The 22,307-nt window shown below is 44.5% G+C and overlaps 1 protein-coding gene and 1 long non-coding RNA gene across 4 annotated transcripts in view; one reads left to right on the top strand and one right to left on the bottom strand.

The window, feature by feature from the left end:
- Nucleotides 1-17,488, bottom strand: part of IKZF2 (IKAROS family zinc finger 2) — a 117,472-nt gene extending 99,984 nt beyond the window's left edge. For 2 of the 3 annotated variants that reach the window (XM_033064935.1, XM_033064937.1), the window contains exons 1-3: nucleotides 17,218-17,488; nucleotides 14,519-14,567; nucleotides 13,730-13,834 (exon numbers count right to left, since the gene is read on the bottom strand). In XM_033064935.1, the coding sequence (XP_032920826.1) occupies nucleotides 13,730-13,834; nucleotides 14,519-14,552 (139 nt within the window). In that variant the 5' untranslated portion in view covers nucleotides 14,553-14,567; nucleotides 17,218-17,488. Of the gene's footprint in view, nucleotides 1-13,729; nucleotides 13,835-14,518; nucleotides 14,568-15,857; nucleotides 15,894-17,217 lie in introns of all 3 variants that reach the window. The other variant, XM_033064936.1, reaches the window with a different exon arrangement.
- Nucleotides 17,489-18,197: 709 nt separating this feature from the next.
- Nucleotides 18,198-21,922, top strand: LOC116999019. The gene is made up of 2 exons (XR_004418505.1): nucleotides 18,198-18,511; nucleotides 19,294-21,922. It is a non-coding gene; the product is annotated as an uncharacterized LOC116999019 (long non-coding RNA).
- Nucleotides 21,923-22,307: the final 385 nt, after the last annotated feature.

The raw sequence follows: 22,307 nt of genomic DNA, 5'->3' as shown, positions 1-22,307 counted from the left end.
AAACTGAACACACACTAATTAGCTGCACACACCAATTACATGATTATGGATGAAACACAGTTGTTTAGCATTTACAACAGCGCACTTTGTGTGGAATCATTTAGAAATAAGGTCTAATTATCATTCCGTAACAGGTCCCACAATGCATTATAACCCACATATAGCATATTAATTTTACTTAAAGGAATAGCTTGAAAAGGAAAAAGGAAAAGAAAAAAGCAGAAATCCTTCCAGCAATATTAGTCCAAATTCTCAAGTGGATCAAGATCTGACCCTTTTGGAACTTCACTGTGTTCACAGGGAGAATGTCTGAGCACTCTTGCTCAGCCCAGTTTCCTTATTGCTACATTTTGCTTACAGAAAGTATTCACTCTTGCGTTTCAAAATGTAACATTTGTACTCCATGCTGCCTAATGACTCAAGCCCTGCACTTAGAAAACAAACAAATTGGCATAGAACTGCATATCCAGGATAACAAGTATCAGCAAATTTATACAAAATATTTGTGCATACAAACCAAAAGGTGTTGTAAGTTCATTTGTGAATGATCTCAATAATTTCAACTGTTTGACATTAGCCAGGATTGACAAGACTCACTTTTATGTCCCTTACATGGACATTTATTAGTTTTTATTAGCAGCAAAATCTTCAGATATGTGAGTTAAAAACTCTCCAGTTTCATTAAATTAAGAAAAAAAGGCATTCCCAAGCCACAGACTGCTGAAAAGCCATGCTTCAGTGCAAAACACAGCTCAGGAATGAGAAGACCCATCGAGAGTTACATTTATTAAACAAACACACATTAAAAATAAAAAACCCTCATGGTATGTGAGGCAATGTTGCGATTCAAAACTTGACTCATGATTGTGAAAGTTTGGAGCTGGCATGCCAACTTGGTGAGCCATCTGCTCACCAACAATTTATAAACGAGTCTGCTGCCAAAGCCACCCGATTACTCAGTTCTAATATTAGTGATGTAACTAAAACATGCTCTGAGGGTTTTTCTCCCCATGGACCAGGAAGCACAAGAGAAAAAAAAATTCATGAAGAAAAAGTTAAAAATAAAATAGGTAAAATGTATTTATTCTATATTCCCTTCAAGTCTGGTAAATAGGAACATTAAAGATTAAGTCGATGCTTTAGACCTGTAATTCCCTCTAAACCAAGTCAGAAGAAAAAAAAAAATAGATCAGTAGAGTGATTACAAATGATGGGACAAGGAGAATCATGGTATGGTCGGGATTGGAAGGACCTTAAAGATCATCCAGTTGAACACCCTGTCATGGGCAGGGACTCCTTCCACTATCCCAGGTTGCTCCAAGCTCCATCCAGCCTGGCCTTGGACACTTGCAGGGATGGGGCAGCCACAGCTGCTCTGGGCAGTCTATGCCAGGGCCTCACCACCCTCATAGTCAGGAATTTCTTCCCAATGTCAAATCAACCCTGCCCTCTGGCACAGGGAAGGCATTCCTCCTTGTCCTGTCACTCCAGACCCTTGTGATTAGTCTCTCTCCACCTTCCTTGCCACAATTAGGTCATCCCAAAGCCTTCTCTTCTCCTGGCTGAACAATCCCAATTCTCTCAGCCTCTCCTCGTAGCAGAGGTGCTCCATCCCTCTGATAACTTGGCAGCCCTCCTGAAGGATATATTCTGTACCAGTGCCCATTTCTTTGTTAATGATTGAAATGATAGCTGGCTAAAACCAAACATACTTGTGCTCATCTCATAATAGCATTCAATACATTTTGAAAACAGCAAAAAATAATCAAGAAATTGTGCATGTAGGCAAGCAGGTACAACTGCTGATTTTACTCGTGTTGCTAATTTTACCATTAGAACTGGGCAATTTGGGATAAAAACATTTTCCTATTTAAACAAGTCCTTTCTTATTAAAATTCAACATTACAAATAGCAGTGCAAACATGTTGGACGTTACTCTACAGTAAATAATCCTTGGGGCAGAAGACAGTGTAATGAAACTGCATGGAAAATTACTCACTCAATCATTTTTAAAACGTTGAGTCACAATTCAGTTTTGTTGGCCTGAAACTCCAGATCTATCTCCATAGCAAGTGAGTAGCAAATCCCAAAGCGGAGCCACTATTCCCAGAGCTCAGATCTGAGGATGTGCTGCTGCAGGAAGAAAGGCAGCAGTGCACAGTGTCCTACACCACCACTTCCACACCACCTCCTGTGTTACCTCCTGCCCACAGGGGTCACAAAATAGTTTAACACCCCTTTCAGTGTGAGCACAATCAGGACATTTCCAAGTGCTCTGCAGGGGACACTAATTAGATTCAAAACACAGGCAGTCTTGGGGCCATTAATTAAGAGGACAATGACAGTGACAAGCACCTTGCTTCATTTCAGAACACCTTGCTCTATCACTGCCAAAAGGAGTAGCTTTTAAATCTGCAGTTTGAAATTAAATGCATCATTATTACCCAATTACCATTCTAACTAGTTTCCTCAACAACAGATCGGCTTTATTTACAATTAATTTTGGTTAATGAGCTAGTTGTAGTTCTATCTGACGGATAATGGGAAAGAATTAATAATTGCTTAATCCACACAAAATTTTGTTGTTCACATAGCACACAAAATTTTGACAAATGTTTCTGAATCCCAGCCAACAACCACCAGCACATTTTCACCATCTGAAAGCAGCCAAAGCTCAGCAAATGTTACCATTTTACATTATAGTAGGTTAAACTGTTTATATATATAATTAGAATTATTATTATAAACTACAGTCATAATTATAAATTGAAATTTCATCACTGATTCATAAGGAAGCTTTCCCCCTTCCAAAACACCTGGCCAGAACAATTGATTAAGGTCATCTCTTTGATGGTCTACAAAGATTTATTCCATCTGTAGTTGCACAAAAAAATGCTGCAGAGACCCAAAATGGAGAATAAACTGCCCTGTGCATATTGGCTGTGCTCTCTCACACCTTTGTCTACTCCCCTCCAATGAACTTAAGCCTCGCTCCAAAGCCATTTTAAGCCCAGTCCTATTTTTCTTTTTATTAGGCATTGGTTTTAAATGGTTTAAAACCATCACCTTCCATTGCCACATCACTGTATTTTCTCAAAAATATATTCCCCTTGCCAAAAGCTGGGAATGGCTGGGTTTGCCTCCAGCCAGTTCCATTCTCTTCCTCTAATGCAGCAGTGTCTGGCTGGGGTGCTGTCTACCAGATGTAACAGCAAACCTAAGGATCTCCCTGTATCCAGTCATTAAGGAACCTTGGATAATTATATGGCAATTATCATTCACATTTCTGCAGTGAAAACACTCTTTTCCCAAGGCTCTGTTGTTCTAGGCTGTTATAAAGAACAGCCAGAGTCCTGGGGCAGGAATGGGTGACACAGATAAAACACCCTGACATGAAGATGAAGAAGAACATTACAGAGCAGCACTATAGATTATTTCCTGGAATGCACTGCAGTTTGCTTTGGTTTTGAGTACATATGTGATATATATTTACTCAAGCAAAAATCTCCCTACTATCGATTTCTCTATAAATATTTAATGGTTACCAGTCAGAAGGTAAATTTAAGTAACAATAGCGCTAATGACATTAAATGAATGAAGCACTTTAAAAGTGAGAAAAAAAGCAAACATTTCTTTACAGCATTTTACACCAAGAGCAGTAAGACAGCAACCTGAAACCAGGTTACATGCTGATAGCCTTAGTCATGTCTGGTCTCACAGGCAGACCAGAGAGGTGATTTTGCACAAACATCTCACAAAAAAGTAGGTTTTGCAAGCAGCAAACTTAGCAGAGACTGGCTTCCAACAATGTTTTCCCATGCTTTTGACATTTGAAAAGGGCGGTTAATAGTTTTTCCTTCAGCCGAGGCACAATTCACGTATCTCTTTCTCTTTCTGGCTTCCTTGTTTCATAATAATTGCACTTTCTCAGTATTTTTCAAGCCTGTACTTCTCTGTTGTATGTGACTGAAGCCCTCTCTAAGTGCCTTCCATTTATATTACTGCACATGCACAGGCTTGTCAGAAACCAGGGCTGGACACATTTTCCTATCTTTTTCTTCGGCTGCCACGCTTTTCTACTTGATATTAGGTAATTTGGGGGCAGCTGACAGGTCATAGCATTTAGACTGCGAGAACACTCTGGGATTCACATGTAGGTACATGGGATTTTGGCAAAATAAATGGTGCAATTCTCAGAGTACAAATTTAAAAGAAGGCCAAGAATAAATTCACAGAGCTCTCACAGTCTGCTAACGTTATATACTACTGACCCTTAAACACACAACCAACACATTATTCTTCTGAACTCAGGAGCTACCTAGACTCTGACAATTTGCAGTCACATACACAAATTATGAAGCTGCCTGCCTGCCATCTACAGAGGCTGAATTCTTACTAAAATTAATTTTCCTACTTTTTCTCCACCTCTTCAGCCTAAAATTTTTGTCCACTTATTTGTATCTCTGCGAGTGGTGTCCTTTGTAAAGCTCTTAAACCTGAAAAAGTATGATACAACAAGGAGATATTGCTGTGTTACTCTCTAGAAGACTAGATTATCGAAAGGATAATACCCTACAGTGATAGAGAGAGGTCTGTGTATTTAAGGTAGGGGGAAAATCTCAAACAGGGGGTTTCAACTAAAGCTAATACCCCAGACTGTTCCACACAGCTGCAGGGAGATGTATTAGACTCACCCAGGAACTACCTGTGCTGGTAACAAGGTCAAAACAACTGGTAAGGTTGACCCAATTTTGAGAGATTAAACTGTAAAACTATTACAAGTACATTTAGGACATGCCTAAATCTGAAAGGTGATGAGGATTAAGGCACTGAGTAAATTTAAGGCCCAATGGTGTATTCTGAAATACTTCTACACTCGGGCAGACTCTGCACTGGTGCCAGATCCCTGCAGACTCTCCAGGGACACAGGAGAGAGGCCCCTCACCACAACAGCATATGTGCAATACAAAGCCTGTACCTAGGAATGGACAATTAAAAGCAGTATGCAAAAATGTTAATTAATAAGATTTATTCTCCTTCAGGGGCCGTTATCTCAACAAGGCAAACCCTGCAGGATATCAATTTCTCAAGAAATCAGATTAAAAACCAAACACCACTTTATTCTTTTCCCTGACATGTCTCCCTCTCTCACAGACCTGGCTGCTAACCAGAACAAGGTCCTCAGTCTACTGCCACTCTTTCCTGGAAACTTTTAAACCATCCACAACTTTAAGAGAACAGCTACTCTTCCTCAAATGAATAAACCTCATATTTCTTCTGGGTAAAAAGACTTGCTGTTTTAACACAGAAAGGAGCAACTTCTTTCATTTTCAAAAGAAGTGAATCCACACCATCCTGTTTGCTGCTCCTTGGACTAAAGTGGGTATTTAATTCTCACTGCTGAAGCTTAAATGATAACAGATAGAGTTAGCAAAAACTCTCTCAGTTTGTGTTGTCTCATGGCTAGATCATTGCCTAAAAAACCAACTTGCTTGTAAAGGGAATCATAAAATGTCCAAAAGCTGGGTTGATGTCTAGGAAAGATTAGGCATGAATTCTCATAGAAGTGCACACAGGCATTCCTAAATCAAAGACTAATGATGAAAAAAATTACCATGGACTTGAGCATATCAGAGGGCTCTGCAGCCAGCGTTCTGCGCCACTCACCAACACAATTTTCAGGGACTGAGGGAACACATGCCCCTTGAGAAAAGCCAGGACAACATCACTTCTGGTGGAGCTGGAGGTTTTAGAGGCTGGGGGGAAATGCAAGGAAAATGAGCTGAGAAAACTCCAGCCTGATGCTGAATGTCAGAGCACAGATATCTCTAGCCTAACGCTTGCTTTGTTCAAGTGGAGGAGCAGAGGGGATAAACAAGAAAATCCCCCCATCGGAACGTCAAGCTTTGTCACATTTGCGGTTTAACTGCCAGCGGAGCATCTCCCCTGTGAGCCCTGCCCACAGCTTCATTAGCTGGAGAGGAAACACACCCTGCCTTACCTTCTCACATGAGAAGATTGATAAGAAAAAAAGATGACAGGTGGTACAACAAGGTGAATGGATACTTCAGGATGTCCTGCCTCCTCTGAAAAACATTTGAGACGTCCAACCCCCAGGACAAAGAGCCTGACAACAGCAGCACCAAGGGGTGGCTGGGTCTTCCATCCTCACTGCCTGAAGTTTCAGGGTCCTCCAAAGGCCTTCTCCAAGCCAGAGACAGGGCAGGGACTTGAATACTCACACTGATCTTCCCCTTCTCTCTCCCCTGCTGCAGTGACTACACCTGTGCCCAGAGCAACCTCACAGGTGGTGGGTACCAATATCTCAGCAAGAAAAGAGGCTGGAAAAACAGTCTGTGCAGCTTCTCCAAGTAACATGAAACCATGGTGGGGAGAGCAGACAGGTCTGTAGTGAATCAGATTCCTTGGCTCATGCCTTGTGTAAAATCCACAGTCTGCTAAGAGGGGCTCCTACCTGTGTAGGAGAATGATGCACTTCAATGCCTTTCTCTTATTTTTTTCCCTACCAATTGGTAGACACAGATATTCACACTGTCCACACTGGGCTGGGAGCATGGTTTGGCCCTAGGACTGACCTTCCCCCATGCCTGAGAGGTCACAGGGATGTGACACCAACCTCAGCTACACCAAAGGGAAGACCAAGAGCCCTGTGACCTCTCTGCAGGACAAACACAGAGCAGCCATGAGCTAAAGGAGCTCATACAATGTACACAGAGCCCACTACCTCTGTGGTGTTATGCCTTGGCCACACAGCCTTACAGGAATAGACCCCTAAACTGGAAAGATTTTTTTAAAATAAGAGGCAGAGAGAAAGCAAAAGCCAGTTAAAAAACCCAAAAACAACATTCTAATTCACAGGAGTTGACATGACCTATGAGCACAGAAATGAGGGGGAATCAATCAACCCCATGCTTTTCCAGGAACAGAGCCTGCTCTTTTACAGTACTTTCCAATGTAACACCTGTAACAGCACTTGCAGGTGACCCTGCCAGCCAGGGCTATGCTCAGGGCAGCAGCTTCTGCCAGCATCTCCCTGCCTGTGAGGGATTACAGTTCTTCAAAGCCACAGGCTGACACAGCAGTGCCAGCAGAAGCCAGTAATGTAGACCTGGCTCCAGATCAAGGGCACATTTTGCTGGGCAGTGTGAATAGGGGCTCATCCACACACAGACCTGGCAGTGCTCAGTGGTGTGGGAAGAGTTAAAATCCCGTGGTTGCTCTAATGTAATCACACCACAACAGGGTACTTTAGGACCACCGCAATTATTCCTGTGCAGGACAGGAAATAAGCTGCACTGGTATTAAGGTACTTCTGAATGCATCTCATTGTGGGGCTGCAAAAATTAAATGCAAAATAACCCCTAAGCAAAAAAGATATTGTAAAAAAATCCTACTTTTGACAAAGGCTAACATGTACCATCCAAGTCTCTGTCCTAAGTGATCTACGGCTTCTGCGATTCAGAAAATAAAAGAAAAGAGGGGGACAAGAAAAAAAGCACAGAAACATGAAGGGAGTCTCCTACAATGAGCAGAATTTGGAGAAAAACTGGGCCTCTGGTCACCTAGCCCAGAGCCATATCTGTCATGTTCATTGCTTCTCAGTGATAATCCAGCTCTGCTTCCTTCCACTGGGATGCAGCAGCAGCTGCCTGGACTCCAAACAAGCGCCTGCTGCCCAAGGGAAGGGACAACACGCTGTGGCACAGGCTCCTCCCCTGGCTGTAACAGATCTTGATACTACACAGTGCAGGGGCTCAGCCTTCTCTGCAATTTCCTACAGAATTTTAGAACAGGTCCATTTTAGACATGTTTCAAGGTGGGTTCTTTAAGGGTTTTCATTCACTGGGATTACTGAAGCAAAAAGCAGAAAAGGAGGCCCTGCCTTTTCCTCCTGGAGAGAATGGCATCACTCCTTCAAGGTGCCTTGGCACTGGAAGGATGAGCACTCTCACCTTCAGTACTGCACAGAACTAGCACAGGTAGCTGCATTTCCACCTGCAAACCATCACTTAGCTGAAGGACTAGACAGAGCCCGTGGCCCACAGGAACTTTTTTTTTTTTTTTAACCAATTTCCTGGGAGAAGATACCCATTGATTTCAACAGGAGTAGAACCTTCCCCAGGATTCAGGGATGGTAAACACAGAAAACTCTCCAACAGGGATCTTGTCATCCAGCTGCTATCAAAGTGTCATATTTCATGGAAAAGGAGGATTGCTCTTTTCGTTGGTATGTCTGAAAAGGAACTGAAATTCCAGAAGCAAACACTGAAAACTTGCTGACTACAAAGCTAGCAAGAGCAGTGTTGTAACAGGGTGTGTACCAGGGAAAGTTAACTGAACCTGACAGTCCAAGAGAATAACAGAAGCTTCCTAAGAAAGGTGTGTGCTGCAACAAAGCCCTGGCAGATGACCTCTCAAGAGACTTCCATCAGAATGAATAAAAACCTATTTAATGAGATTAACTGATCATTTCACTCCACCCTCGTTATAACACTCACTGAGAGGGAGGAATGTTTTTGCAGCCGAGTATGTGGCTCCATAGGGAATGCCAGGACTGTGACAGAAGATAGGAAAAATACACAGGAAAGTCCTTCACCATTGCAGTGTGGGCTACAGATACTCAAACACCAACTCATTTCAGTGGCTACTCTCTGTTGAGTTACATATAGAGTTCATATGATAGGAACAAGTTCATGATTTTAACCACACCAGTGTGAAAAATCTGAGCTGATGTGGATGAAGCTACAACAATTCAAGGTACATCCCAGAAAATGCTTAATTTCCAGTTAACCCTTTCCTCTGTTAGGGTTACATTTTTTTTCAAGAAACACAGTGTAACATTAGTTTGCAGAGTTTTGGCTTCTTAGGTGTGGAAAAACCCCTCTATTTCTGCTAAAATCCTGATGATCACCTTTCCGTTTAATATTTATTTCTTCTCAAACTCCAAGAAAGGTAAATGCATTGGCTAAAACTTTGATAACTACTAGTGCCCTGGCAACTCTCAGGAAGTCTGAGGATAAAAGACTGAAGCAAAGACCCTGCTCTTGTAAATGTCAAAGGAGCTCACTCCTTACAGTTCCCTACCACACTTTATTGAGCTCATCCCTCACATCTGAGCTCATCTTGGCAAAGTCCATCTTCGCTGTCCTTCAACCTGCCAAACCACAGGTACATCTGTATTAAGAATCACCCTAAAATTCCATAGCTGAGCTCTAAAAATCAAAGTGCCAAGACTGCAAAGTCAGACACAAAGGACTGGAGGACATCTCAAGTCAAAAGTCCACCTCCCTGCACTGAGGCAGGAGATACCCAGACCAATAAACGCTGAAAGAAGATTCCTCAGCATCTTGAGGTGATCAGGTACGAGTTTTTAGCACATTCTAAGACATTTGGAAGAAAGGGAGACCTGAATCCCCATTCAGAGCACAGCAGTTTGGCTGCCAGAATTGTTCATGCCCCAGTGAACACATCAGGGGAGTGACTGCCTCAAAGCACTAATTCAGTCCCCCCCTGCAGCCCAGCCCAGCCAGCTTTAACCACCCTCCCTAAAGGAAAGCCTCCATCACCTCATCCTACTAAAAAGCCCACAACACAAACTGAGCCAGGAAAGAATCCCAGAGCAAGGTTCAGCCTCACTTGCCTGGGAGTAAATTCTAGTGGTGACAAGGCTTATTTGCCACAGAGCTGAGGCATGGAGCAACTTTTAACTTTATGTGGTTTCATTCCAACAGCCAGGTTTTCAAAATTACATTTTTTTTATCCCTACAGATGTGCCACTACAGCTGTGGTACATGTAACAGCGCAGGACAAAACAATTGTGACAAAACAAGAGTTGCATGACAATTCAGGCTTGAAAAGTGAAAGTAATCAGGAAAGATTTGGGGCTTTGATGCCACAAAAAAAAGTGCAACTGATAGCCCACCCTGATCACTTAGAACATACTATTGGCTACATTATAACAAAACTTTGCCCAAGTTCTCTTTAAACACCACTGCTGAAATCATTCCCACTTAGTGCTGCTGTCCCAATTAGTGATCTTGTCAGACAGCACGGTCCTTCCCCACCACGGAGAAATGCAATCACCTCATTATTTTCTGCAGCAGAGTCAGCCGACATGGCTTACTCTCTTAATGAATTAATTCTCGTAACTTACTAACACTTCAAGATACTATAAACACCTCTTAAAAGCATACCACAATTTTAATCACTTTCAAACATCAGATGTTGGTTTGATATTTATGATTGCTCTGACTCTGTTTCATTTAAGGGCTCCTTTTGTCTATGAAAGCAAAGATAAGAAAGTTAACTGGGACACCCACTGTCAAGTCTCTAATTTAAGGGGAAATTGCCTTTGTTGCTGACTGTCAGATGCTAATAGCTGCTGCTACTATTTTCCCTATGATACCAGGCCAATGATCTTAGAAAAGTGTCCTTCATCCTACACAAAGCAATGATTGAGTCAACTAATTGAACAACTGTGCCCCTGCAGTTTCTAAAGCAGACATTCCTCTAAGTCCATTTTAACCTACAGGAAAAAAATATCTCTAATAACTGCAGTAGGAACTCAGTGTGGTATTATGGGGAGGTGACTGGGAATTATTTCTTTTTAAAGCCTCTTTTATAAGGATTCCCCATTAGCCTTTAATTAGCATGCCAGTTCCTATTCGGAGGTTTCTGATCACTTATAGCCCAGTTCAACATTCACAGACAGGAACAAGACAGACTCCCTTGAACTCTGTGGGGTCTGTGGAGGGGCTTAGGGCCATGCAGGGAACTCTCTAGTACCAACACAAAGTTAATTGAGCAAGCCTGTGACACCCAGCTCTGGTGTCAACCTTTGTAAGAGTTTTCCTATGGGAGATCAAAAGAAAATCCAGATTTGGGGCTATGTAAATATGTCATCAGTACTCAGCAGGTGTAACACTAATTCATCTTTTGCTGTAGAGAAAAATGAGATGATCTATCAACCTCTTTGGTTTGACTATTTACATGTATTTTAAATCTTTGCTTACATAAAACTACAGTGAAGTATTTTAGAACACAGCATCTGCCAACACACATGCAGCACTCTGCTAAAGGCAGGTATATGTAAGATCATCAGTCAGCATGACAGGTGATTTAGTGTGATTCATCTTTCAGGATCATCTCATTCACAAGGAAAATTGAGTGTCGTCCCCATCCATAACCTACAAATACCATTTAGATACTTGAAAATGATAATAGGTTAAGGGATGCAGTAGCTAAAATATTCAACCCAAACTCTTTTGGAATAGGAGCTGAAAACATCAGTAATCCAGACAGAACTACTAACACAGATTGCCAGGGGCTAATGAACATAGAAAACTCTTTACCCAGCACATAATTTTGCTGTTGCTGGGAGAGCACTACTCAGTCATTCCAGCACAGATCCAAGAAATTTCCTTCTTTTGGTGTTTCTCCTTCTGAGCCAGACACAAATTCCAACTAAATTAGGAGCTGTGGTTCAAAACATTACAGCAGAACGCAAGAACAAAGGTCAAAAGTTGGATCTCTACCTTGCAGGTGCACGTCCAGAGCACGCAGCCAAAGAGGGCCGTGCGCTTCTGGCAATGACTGGCAGCCAATCTGGGAGCCAAAGATTTGGGGTCTGCTCCCTGTATCACCTCCTCCATTCCCAAGTCCTACCCAGCCAGGATAACACACCCTGGGCTTTGCTGTAAGAGCAGCCAACATCACTTCATCTCCAGAAACCCACTGGAATTCAATGTGAAACAGGACACAGCCACTGCCTCTACTCAAAACAAAGGATGATGGGTCAATCCACTTCAATCCAATTCACACAAAATATTTCAAGCAGCTATTCCACCTCCATCTTTCCTTTTAAAATACCAAAAAAAAAAATCCCAAAAGAGTTTTTAAAAAGAGGTGCAGGCCCCTGGGTTACCAAACCTCTAAAAGGATTTCCTGTGCCCCACAAAACAGGTGGAAAGCTGTAAAGCCCTGCCTGGTGATTTAATCTACACATGCCAGATTCAAGATTTGGCCAAAAACCTTAAATGAACCAATGTAACAGCTGCCACAAAAGCCGACAACCTCTGATCAACATCTTCCATGTTTAAGGCAGCACAAGCCACCTCTCTGCAAAACAATGCTAAGCCTGCAAAGAGTAAAGAAATTACAATACATTTAAGAAGCTTGAGTTTTGTTTGGCTTGGGAAACCCAAGCAGAGCCCTTAACTTTTCAACATCTTTAACAGCAGCACATCTTTAACACAGAGCAGCAGTGATGAAAGCATTTGAGACACCTGTGGGAGACCAAAAAAACACCTCTAAAAAAATATAAGATATTCACCAAGGCTGCAGATACATATATTGTGCAAAGAACTAATGAAGCTTAAAAACCATTGAAAATGTTAACACAATGAACATGAAAATACTGAGTGTGCTAAAGCCTTTTGCATGACTTCATTCTAGATCTTTTTATTCCTAATTTGACTTTGAGTTTCAGTCTAGATTATAAAGAAGATTTAAAACACACATACTTTTTTCCCTTCCCATGAAGCCTTCCTATTAATAAAAAGGAAACAAAGAAAATGGAGAAAGTGAGTAGTAAAACTTTTACAACATAATAAAGTATATCAGAATCCCAGTGCAGCACAATCGGAATTGTCTAAAGATGCTGAATTATGGGTGGTTGTCACATAAAGTTCAGTCCATGGTATTAGAAATCGTATTCTCCAGCAACATGTATATAATTGAGAGATCTTCATCATAACCCTCAGTTTAAAGGCTCATAAAACTGCGCTTTACCCGTAATTTGCAGGAGGAAAGAATTCTTAAAGGAAAGTAACATCCTTTTCTCAGAAAGACTCTGAAGGCGATACACTGTGCATTTTTAAGCAGCCCTAGAATGGATTTCGGTAGGGCATTTTACTAACCCTCACCTTAAATAGATAAATATGTATCTGTAGTACACACAAACCAGAAAGAAAATTAGTATCACGTAGAGAGGAACACTCTGTAAGTACACTGGAAGCAAAGCACATTGCATTTTCCAGGACTACAAGTGCAGAGGTTACATTAAGGTAAATATCTTGATGTAACACTGTAACTCTTAAACAAGGTAGGGCACTCACACACACAGAAAATGAAGATTGTTACTTCTATGAAACTGTGTAAACTACATTTATCCACCTTCCACATATAACAGGAGACTAATTCTTTAAATATTATCAGCTCTTGACACTCTGTGCAGATTCACAAAACTCTCAGTTCCTACCCAACATTCTAAAGCAAACTCCTTTCAGTTTGTTATAATCGACTATAGTTTTATAAATAAAATTTGTTTGTTTTCAAATAAAGCTACTTCAAGATGTTTTGGGAAGCAAAATAAGTAACACTAATAATAATAATAATAACAATTTCTATTTGGATTTCAGAACCATGGGAAACAAAACCAGTACATGTCAAGCCTACTATTTTCCTACCTGGAGCAGGTAAGGACCAGCTCTCAAATTCCACCTTGGGATAGTTCAGACTAGTAATCCCGTTCATGTTTAGATGAGACACCAGCACAAACAAGAACAAAAAAAAAAAACCTCCCCTGTCCTCCTCTGTTATTAGCAAAGCCAACAGCAGTGGCTAAGACCTGGTAAGCAAACCAAGGAGCAGGAGGAGCAGACCAACCCAGCCCTGAGCTCGAGAGAAACAGGCTTAAGAGGAGACTTACTGCCTGCCATGTGACAGGGGGAGGTGTGCTGCCCATTGGGAGTGCTGGAGGTGAGGTCGATGGCCATGCCGCAGTGCTCCCTTTCAGGCGAATAGTCATTGTCACCTGCACAACACAGGTCCCTGTCAGTTTTTACCCCCATCTTCAGCAGGCACACACAAAGATTAAGAACCACAACCCATTTGCTCCCTTCTCCCCTGCCCTTCCCTCCTTTACTTTCCAGAGCCTGTCAAATCTCAACTCTAAGTGGCCCCAAGTAAACATTTGGCTGATTTTCAGAGTTCCCTCAAAGTTACTGTCACCAGTCATTTACACACACTCCTGTGGCAAACCTGTCCCAGCTGCTTGGTTTTAAGTAAGTTAGGATTACTTTTCCATCAGCAGACAGGGAGAATCCAGGCTGGGCAGGGGAAGACTGGAATAGTAATTCACCATACAGAGCTTCCCCCCGCAAGCTCTGGGTTAACTGACAGTCAAACAAAGCACCTACACAACCCCCCCCCCACAGAAAACAGGAGAAATACATAGGGAAAGGCATAAAAAGTTTTTGGCTGCAGTTTAAATTTCTGGAGACAAACTCTCTCTCTCATTTGCAAAGTTCATTCACCCTCAGAAAATATAAACCTAGAGATATTCACCCGCGCACCCATCCCCATGCATTTCTTAGTCATTTAAATGCTACTAATTCAGTGTCAACACAGGAAGCTAAACTTTCAGGTATCTGCATTATACAAAGGAGAGCAGGAAAAGAAAAGTAATTCCGAATAATCAAGCAAAATGAGTACTTACATGTAATATATCCATCAACAGCCTCTGCTTCCATAGTCAAAGTGCAGTGCTGCAAGGCAGAAAAGTACACCCTCAGAGATGCCTGTCAGTATCAACCATTAAATGATTAAACTTACTTAAAGCCCTAAGTAGTTGCCCATTTTATTGCTGTTGCAACCACTGCCTAGAGAAACACACAAGTGCACTGCATGTGCTCGTTTGCAAATCACTGAACTCTTCCCACAAATTATGTGAGCAGACATGCAGCTGCCTCCTGGCCAGGTGGCACCTGGATCATCCTGGTCTCACCATGCCTCTCTCTCTCCGTGCCCCACTCGCATCTTTGCCTGATCTGAGAGTTTTTCCCTGACTTTCCGCTTGTTTGCTCTAGCCAGGATGGTAATGCTTCATCAATTATCTGCTCTATCTGCAGCCAGAACAGACTTTGAGGATATGGATACTACTAACAATTGCTCTTTTCACATGCACTACAAGAGACTGCCTCCTGGTCTACACAAAACAAACCCTCCCGTGTGCATTCCTCTTGGACAGAGTTGCTCCAGCTTGGTCTCACACCTCTGCGTGCACACACCTGTACACACACCTGTTCACTCTAACCCTATTTATTTGCCACAGCACAGGGCCAAACATCACATTTCATACTCCCAGATCACGCATTTTGTGGTGTGAAGCAATCTTAAAGTTTCTGGAAGCACTTTGCTGACACAGAACAAGCTATTACTTTCCCGAAACCCAAGTAACTGTATAGAATGACACCCCCTAGCTATCATTTGATATATATTGTGGGGGGGAAAAAAAAGAAGGAGAGATCAATAATTATAACTATGTTCTTTTAAGTGGAAAAGTTAAGAATCTGACATGACCAGAGGAAAATTTTATTTCCTCTCTCCCTCCCTGGCCTCTTTTTTTGCCTTTAGTTTCAAAACTCTCACTGCACCAGGCAGCTAAATTATTCACAATGAGCCATTTCTGTATTGATCGCCAAGTATATTTAGCCCTGGCTCCTGGAATTTCTCCATTACTTACTGGAAAACAGGCAGCTTCACTTCTTGTCTCCAAAACCACTTCCCTCCCCCTCCCTTAACCCTCTTTCCTTCCCACTCTCCCCCCTCCCAGCCTTTCCCCCAATAAATAAATACTTTTCTCTGTGCTCTTCTTTGGTATAAAGCAGATCAAATTCCCAAGGCATTCAGCACATAACACTTAAATTTCAACCTGCCTAGCTGCTACCAAACTCTCTTCAATTACTGATTTTCACAACTCTTAAATTGAAAAAAAAAAAAAAAGCAAAAAAGTTTTCAGAACAGGTAAGCCACTTCCTCAAGCCCTCCAAAATTACCTTATCTTCCCCCTAGTCCAGGTAGGCAGGCACACACTGAGAAAAAGAAAGAAACATCAGAAGCAACAGGGAAAGATCATCCCAGCCAATGAAGTGGAAGAAAAGAAAGGGGAGGAAGGGAGGAGGAAGAGAAAGGAAGACAAAAAGAAACACAGAAACATCCATAACCTAAATTAAAACACAGCTTGATTTTCTTTTTTTTTTTTTTTTATTTCTTCAGCGGGGAGAGGAGGAGGAAGAGGAGAGGGAAAAGAAAAAGTTTGGTCACCATTTTTAGGCTGGTGATGGCAAATCCCAGCTGCTGAGCCTCTCCACAAGGAATGGAGGGAGAGAGTTTTGCTCGAACTGAAGACACAGAAATATGAAGAAAGTTTTTTAAAAAAAAATTTTAAAGGGGAGTGGGAGAAGGTGGGGGAAAGAGAGACGGGGAGGGGGAGAGAGATAGGGGAGAGAAACTCGCCCCCTCCACTTACAGGTGGGGCATGCGGAGCCGGGAAGCCCCGGGATGAGCCGGCGGGGCAACTCGCTCAGGAATGGCACATACTTTGAAGGAAGATGAAGAAGGGGAAAAAAAAAAAAAAAAAAGGGAGAGGGAGGGAGGGAGGTCAGCCGGTGCTACAGCAATGCGATTAACTAGCACGGAGAGAGAGAGGAAAACTTGATCCACCGGTTCCTTACGGATTCCACGGGATCGGGGGGAGCGCAGGGAATGCGGGCGGGATGGGAAGAGGGGATGCGGGCGGGATGGGAGGAGGGGGCCCAGCGGGCGCGCTCACACCCCGCGCAGCAAACCCGGGCCAACTTCCCCGGAGCGCCGCTTCGGCCCTGGGCGACGCCGGGCTCCGCGCCTCATCCTGCCTCTCCCAGCCCCTGCCACAACCTGTCAAAGTCATGGAAGTCCTGCCTCGCTTGACATTTTGTTCCTTTCCCCCCCTTCTCCCCGCCGCAGGCCGCAGCCCCCCGGGGGCGCGCAGGTGGCGGCGGGCGCTGAGGGAAATGGCAGCGGGGCCGGGCTGGCTAACGGACCGGCGAGACCCGCCGCCGCTCCTGCCCCTGCTCCTGCTCGGGCTTCCTGCGGGAGGGGGCTGCTTGTTTATAGATATTTTAATTATTTTTTATATTTCGGGCTAACAGCAACAAGTCATCGGCGCCCGCGGGGATGCTGCACAGCCGCGCTCGGCTCGGGGACCCTCGGCACACACAGACCCGCACGGACGGACCGAGCCCCGCGTCCCGCCGGCCCCGGAACGGAGCTGTCCCTCCTCCCGCCGGGGAAAGGGGACAGGGAGGGAGAGGAGAGGAGGGGAGGAAGGGAGGGGAGAAAGAAAAAGAAATAATAAGAAGCCAGGCGCAGATTTACCTCAGCCGCGCAGGCAGTGAGTCAGTTCCATCCCCCTTTTGTTTGTGTGTTTATTAGTGTCGGCTCCCTCTGCCCAGTGGAGGTGTGTTTGTGCACGGCAGTTGGCTGTGGGGGGACTAAGGCGGCGGAGGAGCCGTAGCTAAGGGTAATCCTGTTTTTACTTCCTCCATCTTCAGAGAGCAGAGGGTTAGCCTGGGACAGCTGGTCAAACCCCGAGAAACCGATCCGGCGGCGGCGGCGGCGGCCGCTCTCCCTGCCTGCCTGCCTCCCTCCCACAGACACACACACAGACACACACTCATTCGCTCCCTCCCTCACACTCCCTTCCCTCCCGCACACACAGATAGGCGAACTCCCTCCCTCACACACACACACCCTCGCAGATAGGCGCACTCCCTCACACCCATACACACCTCCTCCCTCAGACACACACTTGTCCCTCCCTCAGCTCAAACCCACACACACACTCATTCACTCCCTCACACCGAGTGCCGTCCCCACACACGCACACGGACTCACACTCTCCCCCTCACGCACAGCCGGCCCCTCACCCATCCTCACTCCCTCACTCACACTCAGCCCTTCACACTCACTGTCCCTCAAAGTGGCTCACACGGACACACTCGCTACCTCACCCGCTCCCACTCAGTCGCTCACACACACTCACACAATCGCACAGGCGCTCAGTCCCTCACACACACTCACTCACACACACACACACACACGCTCACACCCCCGCTGTTCCCTCGGCCCCGTTCCCGCCCCGCGGCCCCTCAGCCCCCGCGGGGCCGGCGCGGCGGGGGGCGGGTGCCCGCAGCCGGCGCGAGGCCGCTCAGCGCGCTCGGCAATCGATTACAGGACAAGTGCGGCCGCCGCCGCCGCCACAGTGCGCGCCCCGCGCCTCACGCGGGCGGGCGGGCGCGCGCGCCCTCAGGGCACAGCCGCGGCCCCTCAGGGCCGGGCACCCCCCGCGCCCTGCGGGCACCGCGACCGGCCGGGCCGTGATTAAGCACTTCTGTGTTTATCTACAGCCGGCCGGGGGAGCACCGGGCTTGTTGCTTAATTAAAACGTTGGCGGCCGAGACGAGCGGAGTTTCCGCGTAGGGACGGCCCCGGATTGTAAGTAAAAGCTCTACGTGCTGTTCCGCCCCGCTCCCGAGAATGCGGTGCTGGGAAAAGTGTGAAAATGAGCATTGTTGTCGTGAGGGGAATCCTCGCGCCGAGGCTGAAGGAATGGCCCCGAGTATTTCCCACAGCGAGGGGACAGCCCGCAGAGCCGCTCACTAATCTGAGGGTGAGTGCTTGATGTGCCTCCTCGCTGGAGTTTTCCCTGCTTTCCACAGGTGCTGGATCAGCTGCAGCAGCGTGGTCCTGCTCTCCTCGCTTTATCTGCTGGGTGACACTGGTAATGCCATCAGCAGGCACCAGACCTCACGGCCCGTTGGGGAGCTGAGGTGTTTGTCGTGCCTGATAAGCACGGACATTACGAAATTTCAATTTGCAAAATTAAGCAAGTAAGCACTAGAAAGCAGTGGGATTCAGGCTGTCCGTACACCCTTGAGCCTTTTGATCCAATGGGAATAATGGGGGAGTTATCCTTGATTTTCATTAGTGCCAAAGGAGAGTAACACGTGCATTTTGCATAGTTTCAGACAAACACCGATGGAAGTAACACCATCACTGCATACCCACATTCTTTGTATGTCAAAGGCTCTAGGTACTGGAAAAATTTGCTTTGAGGCAAAGTCTCAACTACCAAATCTTGAAGGAAAAGCCTTAACTCTTGCTCTCACTACACACAAGCACGATTCTGACAGAGACAAGGTAAACCCCAAGTTTTATTAGCACTGCCACTTCACATCAAATGAGATCCTGCTTTGCAGAATAGCAGCAGAGCCACCCAACCCTGAGAGAGGGAGACAAGCCCCACTTTGGAAAAGACACTAAATGATTCAGCCAGCCCAAGACACTAAAGTTAATTGACAGCTCTCTGCCCAACACCGCAAATTTGAGCCAATTAGTCATTACGCCACATCTGTGAAGTGGGTTTAACTTAACTCTTCTCATTTTGCATAGGAAGAAGGCAGAAAGGTCAGGGGACTGGCCACAGAGAGCACTCAGAGCTAAGCCTAGAAAGCAGACTTCGTGTTTCCCACGCCTACGTAGCAACAACTAGACTTGGCTTGCCTACACCAGAAAATAGACTGGCATAGCTGGAGCTGGGTAATTATACCGTAACAGTTTATGCTGGAATAACTCTCCTTGCGGACACTCTCCTCCAGATGGAAAGTGACTTCCCAAAAACTGTCCAAATGAATTCACTCAGCAGCCCACACTTGGAGTTTTGTCTTTCTCCCCCCACCTCCCCTTCCCCTCTTCATTTTGGGGGGTAAAAATTCCTGAGATGTGGGTCTCAGCAGCATTTTGAAGCCTTTGATCACTTTTACAGACCATTAAAAGCGGGGACAAATGCAAAACATGTCATTGAAATGCTACAAGTCTTGTTGTCAAGATTTTTATGGTGCTTTTCATCAAAATGTTGAAAACTGAAAGCTTCCAGCTGGCTCTCCTTACAGGTAATAACTTAATAGCTAACAGCTTTTCTCCCAAAGCTGCTGGAACCTGCTTGAGCCATGGAAGCTGATGGGAAAAGCCAGACCCATCCTCTACAGTAAATATTTTCTGATTTTTTTAATCCTGCTGCTCTGCAAGTTTTTGAAACCAAATGAAGCTGTGAAAACAAGGAGGAGTGACCAAGGGAAAAGTACGGGGCAGGGAATAAAGTGACAGGACTTGGCTTTGTAGATCAGCTTGCTGAGTCCAAGGGCTGCAGGGATGAGAGCATCCCCCTACAGCAACACAGGGCTGAATCACTGGTTTCAAGGCAGAACTTGGCTCTGGGCTGTAGCAAGAGCTCCACAGTGATTTACACTGCCCAGCTCAGCAGAGCTGCTGTGGTGATCTTGAGGGCCAAATGACAGCTTGGGGATCAAGAGAGCCTGATTTACATCCAACAGTGACCAGAGGTCCTCTGCGTGATTTTGGCCAAGCCATTATTGCGCTGTGTTTCAGTTCTGCATTTCTGAAACAGCAGTTAACACAATGAGACTGCCAAGCAGTGTCCCAAGAGCAGTTCTCAGCTTTGCCACATTACAGAGGTCCCTCTGGCACAACTCTGAGCCATTCCTGGAGCTCCCGGGAGCCCCTTTCCACTGCCATCCACAGGGCCTGAGCTCTGCCTGCCCTGGGTCAGTGTCCTGCCACACAAGTCCAGCTGTCCCCGGGGTCACAGGCTGTGCCAGCAACCACCTACTCAAGAGCTGTGATGTCCTCAGCACTTGCTCAGTCTCCCTGGGCCTTGGTTCCCCTCCTGTGTACTGGAGATAACTCCCTGATCTCACAGGAGAGTTTAATTTCTCATCCTTTGACAGCAATGTGTTTTGATGGGCTCAGCCTGTTTTCAGCTAAATATTTAAACATTTAACCTGTATATATGTGTGTATATATGCACATGCACATGTGAATTATTATTCAAAACCTCCATCATGCTTTTTATGTAAATCTGTTTTCAACTTTCTAATTTCCCTTTTTTATATGCCTGTATTAGGACAAGGTACTCTAGGAGTTCACTCTCAAAACCTTCTGTTGGATGTTCACGTAAATTGTAGCTCCAGACTTCTGTATACTTAGTAAATGAAAAGACGCTGTGCCACACTGTTGCCTCGGACAGCACGGAGCAGGGCAGAGCAGCAGACCCCTGCTTTGGCTCTCTTGCTGTTAGGCTGAGCCCCCTCTTCCCTTCCCACTGAAGGGGCACTTTGAACTTGAACTGGATCCAGTCCCAATATACTTTGAAGAGGACAAACACAAACCTTCCTTTACTTAACTGTGCGTTGGGCAATCTAAAAACCATATAAGCACTAATCTATTCATTATTCCATCTCCTCCTCTTCCCTACAATGAAGCACTGTTTTATGCTCATATGTATCAATAAATGGACCTATAAAGAAAATAATGAACATCCTTGAATACCTTCTATTAATTTTAAAAGGGATGCAACATACTGCACCCCCTTGTATTTCACCAAGATAAAAGCCTGTAGATTAATTCCTATTAAAACAGTTGGTATTTTCAGGATATGCAGATGTAATTTATGGAGAGGCATAATACTCATATTAGCTCAAAGGCTACAGAAACTGTAGATCTGTGTCTGTTACTGTAGTTGTACAGGCATTCATTGTACAGAGAGCAGTTGGAAAGGCAGAGTATGTAATCTGAATACTAAATTTCTGAATAGTTTCTCACTTGGGCTGGTTAGGCTTTTCAAGCGCAGCGGATGCTTTGTGGGGGACTTTGTAAAACATTCTGCTAATATATCACATGGTTCCTGTATTTTCTTCTCTTATCTTTACTGTCAGAGCTTTATTCACGAAGACACAATATTTGATTCTTAAAAGGGCACCAGCTCCTGCTCTGTGCTCTCCACCTGAATTCAGTGTGCTCCGTGTGAGACTATTTTTTACAACAAATACTTCTTCCTTTCTCTATAAAGTGGACAGCTTTAGGTGTATATAACCCAGAAGTATACAAGAAACAGATCTTTTACCTCACCCTCACATATTCCAATTGCTATATCCAAGTTACTTGGAAAATTGTATTTTCTTTTTTATCATCCACAATAAAAGTGTACAGATTTTGTCTTTTATTATAGAGATATAAATGTATATGGATATTTCATTTATGAGGAAGGGAAATTCTGAAGTGTCCTAACAAAATTTAATTATGACATAAGCTACTAACAGAGAGTCCTTGAGCCCGGGATCATTTTTATTCGTTGCTTGTACAGCACCTAGCAAAATGAGGATTTATGCATGACCTAGCTTCCCACTTAGTACTTCAACAAAAATAAGAATTAACTCTTGCTCTGCCTATGGCTGGAAAACACAGTACCAACAGGATTATATCCATCCCATACTTCACAGAGAACACTGCAGAATTAAGAAGCACATGAAGCAGCCAATACAGAAGTGTGCTGGATCTATTTAAATTACTGGAGCTGCTGGAGGCATTTAGGCAGAGGGACAGTTGTT

The sequence above is a fragment of the Catharus ustulatus genome, chromosome 7 (assembly GCF_009819885.2).
Source record: "Catharus ustulatus isolate bCatUst1 chromosome 7, bCatUst1.pri.v2, whole genome shotgun sequence".
NCBI classification, from domain to species: Eukaryota; Metazoa; Chordata; class Aves; order Passeriformes; family Turdidae; genus Catharus; species Catharus ustulatus.
The sequence above is the reverse complement of the archived record's forward strand: the minus strand, read 5'-3'. Positions and strand labels throughout refer to the sequence as shown.